Genomic DNA, 10,995 nt, shown 5'->3' on the forward strand with positions numbered 1-10,995 from the left:
ATCCGACTCTTACAATCTGTTTTGGCAATAGGTTATTTTTTCAAGGTATTTCTAGACTTACATCTCTCCTTCCCAAAACGAACATGCCACTATCACATATCTCATCTCTCTATCATCACCTTTTTTTGACGTACGTATCATTGCTTCAAATCCCATTTTGTTACCATACCGTTTGTAATACTTCACCACACTATCAACTGAATCAAACGTCATTCCAATATGAGGCTCGACTTCTTCCTCTGCACATTCGATATCTTCTAATTCATCACGTTTATTTTCCTGATCATTTAATAGTTTTATAATAGACAAAATTAGAATGTACTAATACAACACATCAAAAGAAACAATACGATACAATAAATTTAAAATTATGTTAACGAAAACGTTAAGGTTTCAAGCACAATTTACCTCAACATCATTGAAATGAGGCAAATTGGACTCTTCCATATTCTGTAATTTAATGCAAAACCAATACTAGTGTTCGTGTTCACGAATTTGATTAATAACAATCACCAACAAATATTCTCTATCAGATTTTTGCTATTGTAACATATATTCAATCCAAAATAGAATACCAAACTAAATAAATGCATAAGTTAAATAAAAACCAGTTAACAACCTCAACAAATCTTTTTAATCTGGACAAATTTTGATCTTCTTATCTCCCTTTCCACTGTAAACAATTGTTGGACAAAAAATTTATAGCTTTCATTCTTGTCACAGTAGCTAGAAAATGAGGAAGAAACGGCTGTTGAGGAAGAAACTCGAGAAGAATGCAGACGCGAAGAACAGACGGGAACGATGAAGCAGAAGCCAACGATAGGTATAAAATGGGTTCTTTCTTTTTTCTTTCGCTCGAAAAATTTTCACGTTGGTTTTTGGAGAAGTGTATTGGAGAAGCTAATGTTTTTTGGCAAATAAGTAAAAATTTTTAATTAAAATAACAATTTATTATATTATGGACGGTCATCCATATTATGTGGACGACCATCCTTTACATAAGAGACGATCGTCCATACATAATGGATAGGCATCCTTTCATTACGGACGCTCGTCCATACTTTAGGGATGTCCGTCCACAATTTATGGATGGGCGTCCAAAATTTTTATTAAATTTTTTAAAACAACATAATGGATGGGCGTCCATTCCTTACGGACGTCAGTCTACACGTAAGGGACATTCGTCCACAATTTATGGACGGGCATCCAAAATTTTTATTAAATTTTTTAAAACAACATAATGGACAGACATCCATTACTTATGGACGCCCGTCCACACGTAAGGGACGCTCATCCACCATTTATGGACGGGCGTATTAAATTTTTTTAAAACCACATTATGGACGGGCGTCTAAAGTTTTTTTTTTTAAATTTTATATTTACATTATGGACGGATGCCCCTTATTTGCGAGCGCCCGTCCAAAATTAAGGGACGGTCGTCCATAACTGATGAACGGTCGTCCCTAAATGTTTTTTAATTTTTAAAAACAATTGTTAATGGACGGGCGTCCATTAGCATATGAACTCCCGTCCAATATTTATGAACGGCAGTTCATAAGTAATTTTTGTTTAGATTTTTTATTACATTTACTGATGGACGGGTGTCCTTTAGATGGGGATGTTCGACGGGAGTCTATGTAAGTGAATGACTGTCCATATTTGATGAACAACCGTTCACTAGAAAAAAATTTAATAACGTCAAACATGTTTTGTGTGAGTCAAGGGACACGTAGGCCGGTACAAGATTTGGGTATAAGTATCCTGGTGTCCGTAGCATTATTGTTATATTTATTATTGAAGTTGACAGAAAATAAACAAATGAGATGATGGGTATGGAGAAGCAATCTATGTAACTTCATTTGGGATGGGAAGTAAACTATATTTATGATCTTCAAGCTTACTGGTTAGCGTGTAACGCGGTTGATGGAGAAAATGATGCGCAGAGCAGTATTGAAGAAACCTTGTTCTGTAAATTTCATTCATAAATTGCTTCGTCTTATACAATGACATTCAGTGGCTTTTTTCTAGAGATTTTGGATTATCAGATTTTGACGACAATTCAAACCGTGTTGTTGGGGAAGTTGACAAAGTCTTGTGCGTGTTCACTTGTTGCTAAGTTTATAATATGAAGAGAATATTAGATATGTATGTTTTTTAAATTTCTCATAATTATTAGATATTAAAAAACAAAAAGGGAGGCAACTCAAATTTAAAAACAAAATAGATTAAAATAATACAGAAAATATTTAATTAATTAGGTAAATATTGTGTAACTCCTCTGGTGGTTGGTGGACTGAAGTGGTTATTGCAAAATATTAAAAACTCCGCTTTGGTACGGAGGGATCCATGCTCCAATCCAAGTCCTCGTCTTTCGAGTCTGTTGGTGTCCGATGGTAAGGAGAGTAACAAGTAGAGCTACCACAACACGAAAAAAAGCACGACATGATAAGACATCATACACAAAAAAATGTGGTATAACACGGCTCATGATCATGCAGACTATGTCGTGGGCATTAAAAAAAGGCACGCGGACTAGCATAGTATGACACAAAAAAAAAAAAAAAAAAATTTCTAACTTCGTATTTGTAATTTATAATTATAACTTATAAACAATAAAAAGTATTAAAATTTAATTAATATTTTAGGATGTGTTTGATTTATTATTTTGGATAGGATTTTGGGAATAGTATTGGATAGTTGGATAGGGTTATGATTATGAGAATAGGATTTGCATATATGTGTTTGATAGAGTATTTTGACCTTGATATTTGTGTTGAAAATTTAATTAATATGTTTTTTTATAAATGATTTACTAATATAATATTTTGTTGCATTTTGTTAAAATAATGTATTATTATATATATAACTTATCAAGTTACATTTTAATAATACTAAATATTTTATTGGTAATTTTGTCACCCATAGATATTAGAAAACAAAAACTCATATTAATTTCAAGTACTAATCCAACTGTTTAAAAACACTGTATTAATACATATATGACAAAAGTACTAATTATCAACCCTTATAATCATTATTACACGTATACTCCATTAACAACTACGACATGGTTCACTGTACTGCCCACAGTGCATTCGTTATATTATCCCATACAGTTGTCTATAATACTTTGTTGCGATTGACTCGGTCCTTCTCCATTTCGGGCATATTCTGCCCCGTTTTGACGATCACAATATACTTTTCAAAGTTAAAAATGGTGGTGAACTGAGAAAGTTAAAAATGGTGAAGTGTTAAAGTGAGAAATGTCAGTGAAGAATAATGAAAAAGCTGAGAAAAATAAAAGCCAACGGTTAAAAAAAAAAAAGTGGGAAATGTCAATGAAGAGAAAGCTGAGAAAAATAAAAGCCAACGGTAAAAAAGAAAGTTAGAAAACTGTCAGGAAACATATTTTGTAGATTGGATTGTGCAAATAATAAAACAAACATTATTTGAAAAATCAGATCCAGAATATGGATAATAATACTGAACTTTTATTATATTTCATAATGATTATATAGTTTTTAATTAACATAAATACAAAATTCACTAAATATAATATATAAAATATTTTTATAATAATTATTAATAGTAAATCAAAATTACTTTAACTTATAAATATTAAAAAAATAATTTATAGGCCAACCCACAAAGCATGCGAGCAAACCCATAGCATGACCCACGGCACGACACAATATATAGCTGGCCGTGCCATGGGCCTTCAAATGTGGTAGGTCAACACAACACGACAAAGTATTAATTTATGTGGGCTTTGGCACGACACAACCTACGACATGACATGCTTCGAATTTTTAAGCCCGGAATAGCACGAATCAGCCCACCGCCAGCTCTAGTAAGAAGAAAGGACAGTAATCCTAGTAAAATCAAGAGCTGCTAATGACTTTATTTGGGTTTAATATAAAGTTCAACATTGTCTAACATATAAAATTAGAAACATATCTTATTACACTAAAATAAAAACTTGACAATGTACATTTAAGGAAAATAGAAATGATTGAGGAGAGAAAATCAAATTATCGTCGTTATCATCTCCTACTTCAACCATTAGACTGAGGCTTTCAGGGAATGAGGATTCATATATCATAGTCTTCATAGTCTTCATAGTCTTCATCGTCAGCTACATCTTCTCCATCAACCATTTGATTGAGGTTTTCAGCTACATCAACCATTTGAGTGACGTTTCCAGCTGCATCAACCATTTGACTGACGTTTCCGGCTACATCAACCATTTGACTGACGTTTCCGGCTACATCAACCATTTGACTGACGTTTTGAGGGAATGAGGATTCATAATAGTCTTCATCATCGTCTTCGGAGTTAATTGCATCAAGAATCACAATGAGGGCAATAATGAGTGCATAATCCATGTTGGGGTACACTGTCATCATGAAACGCTCCTTCCCAATCAAGATTCTTGGAGCCGTGCAATTCTTATGCAGCTGCATAAACAAGAAGAATTGAATTAAGCTTTAAACATGATCAGTAAAAGATGAGATAGACTGTGCAAAATACAAATTAAGTAATAAAAAAATCTTAATGGAATAAAATATTGATGTTCTTACTTTGGCAACAATTGTGGAGGACTCTCCGGCATAAATAACAGAAGATCGTTCCAGCCAATTTCCTCTGATCCTGAAATTACAAAGACTCTCCTCTGTATTTTTTGCTAAGAACACATTAACGTTGTGCTTTGATTGGAACAAGGAGGCTCGTTTAGCACTAAATATTAGAGCACTGGATTCTATACTCTCTCCCCGGAAAACTTGCCATCTCTTATGAATTGACCTTATCTGTATAAAAGAAGAGAAATTAACTGGTTGAAGATAGTGAATAACTCAAATCCTTACTGATTGAATATACATACATACATACATACATACATACATACACATACAATGGAAATTAACCGGAAAAGAGATGCTATCAAATTATCAAGCACAAGACCTTATCTCTTAGAGTGACAATAGGATTTCCATAAGCATCGATTAAAACGTGGCGATCGTGAAAGATTGAGTCTGCAGCTTTCAATTTAAAAAGGATGTTGCCATTGATATCTTGCACAACAAAGTTTCCATCTGTTATGGTCTTGACCTTTCTCACTATTGCAAGTTGAACAGGATAAGTATGAGCGCAAAACTGAGGGCTTATAATGGAAAAGGGATTAGCTACTGGTGGATGAGTACTACGGGAATGTGCCATTGAAAGAAAGGTGATGAAGAATCTTTGATATGATTTTGGGATGAGTAATTCTTCAGTCTAGCTTCTTTTATGTACATACATGACCAAGGGCATGTAATACGCGGAAATATAGACTAACAAAGAACAAGTGGTGATGACTGAAGTGAAGAATTTTCCAAGAAAGCAAAATCATGACTTGACTTTAAAGTCTTCTCAAAATTTAATTTATTTAATTATTTCCACTAAAGCTTTTCTTTAGATTAATAGGAATATGATTGGTGATGTTGTCACGATCATCTTCTGAGATGGGGAAAGTACTGCAGGGTAGTCTGGTAGATATGAGATTAAAATTAGAATTTAACAAGTTAATGCACAATTGTTTAAACAGTCGAATGAAATTAAAATTAGAATTTAACAAGTTGATGCACAATTTTTTAACCAGTCACATGAAATTAAAATTAGAATTTGACAAGTTGATGTACAATTGTTTAATCAGTCACATGAAAAGGCCTTTCAAAGAAGAAAGGAGCATGTCAGAGATGCCCAATCGACCTTGGAGGGATTAGATAGGGTGTGTGTGAGGTTACGAATAATCAACTAGGAACATACCAGAGAACAAATAATGGATGGGAAAAAAACGATTTTTAAAGTGGTTTGGCGAGTTAGAATCAAGCTTATGTTTATTGTTATTAGAGGTGGGTATTTGGGACTGAGTCCAAAAACCCGGTCCTAGGAGGCTCGGTCCCTCCATTGGGCCCTCTTTCAAGGCCCAGGCCTGGGACCAGGCCCAAATTTTTTTAAATATTTTCATTTTAGTCCTTTGTACAATTACTAAAACCCTCTATAAATTTTGAAATAAACATAAATTATAAGGGTTAAAAGAAAAAGAAAATTTTATAAAATTTATAAAAGAAAAATTTTTTTTACTTTTCTTTATAACCGTTGGCAGCAGCCAGCCAACGGTTATATAACCATGCCTCTCATTTTATTTTGATATTATCTCTATTTATATTTTATTTATTCTTTTATATGTTTTCTCCATGTAATATTTCTATTTTCTTTTCATTTACCATGGATTTTTTAAATTAAAAATCTTAATATAGATATATATATATTTTTTTTTTTAATTTAAGTGAAGTTTCATTAATGTTTATGCAATATGATATCATATTCAAATAATTAACTAGTATTTTGCACGAATTATTGAGGGCTTATTATCAAGGAAAGAAAAATTTATTATGCATAAATTATTTCAATCTATTTTTGTGAGATTTTCCCGTTATTAATTATTATTAAAAAATATTAAATAAATTTTTAATAAAAAAATAATTATTTTGTCTTTCTATATTCTTTTCATTATAATACTTCATATGAATCAATATCATTCATAAACACACTTTATTGATTTAACTTATGAGTTATTTCAAATACAAAACAATTTTTTAAGCTTATTATAAATAAACATAGATAAGTTTAATAACTTTTCCCACCCAAATAATGCTTAATGACACTTTCTCACCCACAAACTTTTAAAATATCATTTATTACCTAAATTTATATTTCGACGGCGAATAAAGAGCAAACTTAGTACAGGCTTTTAAACTTTTAAAGAGTCCCAGCCGATGAGACTAAAAAAATATTTTACAAATGAATTACTATCGTGGTTTGCTCGACAAGTGTGGGATTCGTGTTTTTAGAGCCACCTGCTTGGCAAATAGTCCTATCAAATTGTAGGGTCCAAGGGTTTAGGGCTTAGTTTAACATCATATACAGTTGGGCCTTTTTCTTTGTATGAGAACTGTACAATGGAAGTGGAGTGGAACGTTCATGAGAGACATCAGACCCTGATGCAGACCTCCTCAAAGATCGAGCAAGTGGACATATATGGAATATGGCAGAAGTAGCAGCTCCAGTTTGTACATACATGAACCAATGAGCTGAATTGCTACCTACAAGTGGACCTGTCCTTATACGATGAAAGAGAAACGGACATGGATACTCTTCAATGGTCGAACCAACATGAAAGTCGATTCTCCATTGTAGCCTAAATCACGTGACATTTTATCTGTGCTAGTTTCTACAATTGCATCTAAGTCAACATTTTCAACGAGTGGTCGGATTGTTGAAGACATGAGATGTTCTTTAACCGATGAGATGATTGAAGTGATAACGTGTTTACGGGATTGGACTCATGCAGAAAGAAGACTACAACAACATCCTGAAGATCTTGAACTACTCGAACTCTTTAGGATATAGATTGAATGATGTAAATATTATTGACGATGAAGATAAATATTTAATAAAAAATTATTTAATTGTTTTTGTGAAGCGTGAATGTGTGAAATGTGAATATTACATTTATATTAATTAACTATTAATATAAAAAAAGATCATGGGGGAAAATAAATTTTCCAGCCCATAAGACCGGTCCAGGTCCTAAAATTGTCATGGTCTGGGACCGACTGGTCCCATTTGGACCAGTCCCAAACGGGCCCAAGCTCGGGCCTGCTTGGGACTGGTCCTGACCAACTCTAACCGTTATGCTATTGCTTTGTATTTGTCTTACACTCAAATTGATTATGAAAAATATGTAATAACAAGGACAAACTCTCTCTAAGTGGTCTTCTATTCTTGGTGAATAGTCAATCCCCCCAGAACGAAGGTATCCGCTATCTAGCTAGCTTATCTTGGCTATTTTATGTTAATTGATGTTGGTTTACTTGGAGTTATTTTACAGAGTCAAAAATTATGAAGGATGCTTTGATGTCTTGCTTAACAAATTACCATAAACCATGGTCATAACGTTCTCTGTGGATAAAATTTTGTGCATTAAAATGCCTATAAATTAACTGAAACGCTAGCTTATTGCAACTGTAGGTGCGTAAATATTGTTAAATGGTCATCGAGAGTAGTTTATTGAAAAATTACACTTTATTTATTTATTTTTATGAGAAATTCGTTTTAAGGCTCTTATTATACGAGGGCTTGTCAGATATACGGTTGTATTATTAGAAGTTGACAAAAAAATAACAAATTTATATGGGTGAGGAGAAGTTTCACAGAGACCAAGCCATCCAAAGCAATATATGTAACTTATTAATTTGTAAGCAATATAAGATACTGTTTATTCAAGTTAAGTACTTCCACAAACTTTCATTCTGTTTTTTTTTTTTTTTTTTTTTTTTTTTTGAGATGTGGAATTGAACATGGACCGTGCACATATCCATAACTAGTATTTAAACATGGATAAAGAAATTTATAAAGATTTTTTGTATAAAGTGATGTAGCAAAAAATGATTAAAAGTGTTGATATGATGAGTTTGACTTTTTATATTCACTCTTCCATTCATCTCCTACCACATCACTTTGTACAAGAAATCTTCGTAAATTTTTTTGTACATCTAGCATTATTGATCCACAATATCCTTAGTCTGTCTTAACCATCTAGACTATTCACGGAGGAGTTTGGTTGCTGATGATGTTTAAGTGTGAATCCTTTCTAAGTATAATTTAATAATTTTGGATAACAAAGTGATATTTTAAAAATCTACGGGTGAAAAAGTGTCATTAAATCATTATTTAGGTGGAAAAAAGTCGTTTACTCCTAAACTAATCACTGAACAAGGCAAAAGAAACAGAGCAATGCTATAGTTACCGAAGAGTACACACTGAATTCATGCACTGAATGACATGGTACCATCATATTTTCTTAAAAAAAGAAATTCATAATTAATCAACGGTTAAGATGATATCACGTTATTCGGTGCATGAATTCAATGCACATTCTTCGGTAACTGTATTATTTCCGAAAGGAAAATACAAAGAATTTAGGAAATAAAATAATTAACCGCCAAATTCACCAGGTACGCCAAATAGTCCAAGTACTAGATCTAGGAATACATGATGATGATCATCATCATCTTCATCTTCATTGGAAACTCCGGAGTAAATTGCATCAAGAATCATAATAAGAGAAACAATGAATGCATAATCCACGTTAGGGTTCACTGTCACCATGAAAATCTGCTTTCCATTCAACAGATTTTGAGCGATTTGCTTCATATGCAACTGCATTTCCCAAAAGCAGTAAAATTGGTTGCTGTCCAACTGAAAACTTAGATTAGGAATCAAGGTATTAAATTTCTTTACCTGTGCAACAACTGTGGATTACTCTCCAGCATAAATAACAGAAGATCGTTCCAGCCAATTTCCTCTAACCTTGAAATCACAAACATTGTCCTCAGTGTTGTTTGCTAAGAACACATTTAACTTAGGCTTTGTAATTGATTGCAACATTGAGGATCGTTTAACACTAAATATTAGATTTCTGGACCCTTCTACTATATCCCCTGAAAACTTGCCATCTTTCATGAGCTGTTCTTATATGTATAAACCAAAATAAATCAACCATTGCAGAAAACAGTGATGAAGTGATATTCGTACAGGCAGATACAAAAAATAGTGATACAAGACCTTCTCTCTTAGAGTGACAATGGGGTTTCCAGCAGAGTCGATTAAAATGCGGCCAGAGCTCGACTTCTTAACTTCAATTTGAAATGGATGTTGACATTCATATCTTGCACAACAAATTTTCCATCGGTTATGGTCTTAAGCTTTTTATCTATTGCAAGCTCAACCGGACAAGGATGAGCACAAAACTGAGGGCTTATAATTGAAAAGGGATTAGCTACTGGTGGAGAAGTATAAGCGAAATGTGCCATTGAAAGAGAGGTGATCAAGGAATATCTTATACAGCAAACTAACAAACAAAACAAAAATCGGATGAAGAATTTTCGAAGTGACTAGTAATGGAAAGCCTTTTGATACTTGTTTATTACAAGTTAAGTACTTCACAAATTTTCATTCTATTTCTCTAAAGCCTTATCTAGATTTGAATTGGTTAAAGGGATTTAATTGGCGAGTAGCCAGACACTGAACGAACACACCTTACCGAATTGAATCCAGTCAAGTGGGAGGCATGAGAAAATGGGGAGGATATGCACATTCCAAGATTTATAATTCGAAGTGAAGCCGAAAGGCGAGAAGAGAATTGAACAGTACCGTTGGCGCTTACCAAAAGCAAATTCTATTGGTTATCATTTCCACAACTTCAACAATTAATGAAACAAAGGTCCTGTTCTGTAAATGTCATTCATAAAGCTTTGTGTTAGACCACATACATGTTGATGCTTGATTTTGACACCAACGATTTTTACGTATAAAGTGCAAGCAGACTTAGAAATTACATGTGATATGAAAATTGCAATGAGAAATAAATAAGGAGCGGTTTTTAAAGTTGTTCGGATGCTTAAAAGTAAATCCTACATCCTTAATAGGTGGTTACAGTCAGGTCACGTACATCGAGTTAAATTACAATCTAGAGAGATAAAATAGAGAGAGAGAGAAGAGAGGGAAGGAGGAGAGGAGAGAGAGAATATGCTTTTTTAGACTAAAGATGAGCTAATCTCGTAAATGAGAGAGGAGCCCCTATTTATAATTGGGGGATTCAAGGTAGTAATCATGACATTTGCAGTCGGACAAGTGTAGTACAATTCCTAACCCACTTCTCATTGGTTATCTGCACAGAGAGACATCCTTAAATCGCATAGGACTTGGACAAGTAGACAATTTCTACCTCTACAAGCTTGGCATATTGGAAATTTTTTAGTAGTTCCTGAGGGATTGTGACTGTTCTAAGTATAAATGAAATTTCATAATTATTAGACATTAACAGTTGAATGCTATAAACAAAACTCCATAAAAAAGATCACTAGTAGACTTGGAAAACTTCAGAAGCGA

At 33.3% G+C, this 10,995-nt stretch overlaps 1 protein-coding gene and 1 pseudogene across 1 annotated transcript; both read right to left on the reverse strand.

Moving 5' to 3' along the window:
- Positions 1 to 4,091: 4,091 nt before the first annotated feature.
- On the reverse strand, positions 4,092 to 5,265 carry LOC116125974 (protein LURP-one-related 10-like). Its single transcript, XM_031411687.1, has 3 exons — positions 4,963 to 5,265; positions 4,581 to 4,808; positions 4,092 to 4,457 (listed from the first exon to the last, which is right to left on the reverse strand). Exons 1-3 carry the CDS (start codon positions 5,215 to 5,217, stop codon positions 4,092 to 4,094), a joined length of 849 nt encoding a protein of 282 aa, XP_031267547.1. The 5' UTR covers positions 5,218 to 5,265.
- A 3,774-nt stretch (positions 5,266 to 9,039) lies between these two features.
- Positions 9,040 to 9,917, reverse strand: LOC116125975 (annotated as a pseudogene).
- Between the last annotated feature and the right edge of the window lie 1,078 nt (positions 9,918 to 10,995).

The sequence above is a fragment of the Pistacia vera genome, unplaced genomic scaffold, assembly GCF_008641045.1.
Source record: "Pistacia vera cultivar Batoury unplaced genomic scaffold, PisVer_v2 Contig174, whole genome shotgun sequence".
Taxonomy (NCBI): domain Eukaryota; kingdom Viridiplantae; phylum Streptophyta; class Magnoliopsida; order Sapindales; family Anacardiaceae; genus Pistacia; species Pistacia vera.

Coding starts and splice junctions, on each gene's coding strand:
- LOC116125974 (XM_031411687.1), bottom strand. CDS start 5,217: ATGGCACATTCCCGTAGTACTCATCCACCAGTAGCTAATCCCTTTTCC. Junction 4,809..4,962: donor TTGTCACTCTAAGAGATAAG/GTCTTGTGCTTG, acceptor TCTTTTATACAG/ATAAGGTCAATTCATAAGAG. Junction 4,458..4,580: donor CCTCCACAATTGTTGCCAAA/GTAAGAACATCA, acceptor TTGTTTATGCAG/CTGCATAAGAATTGCACGGC.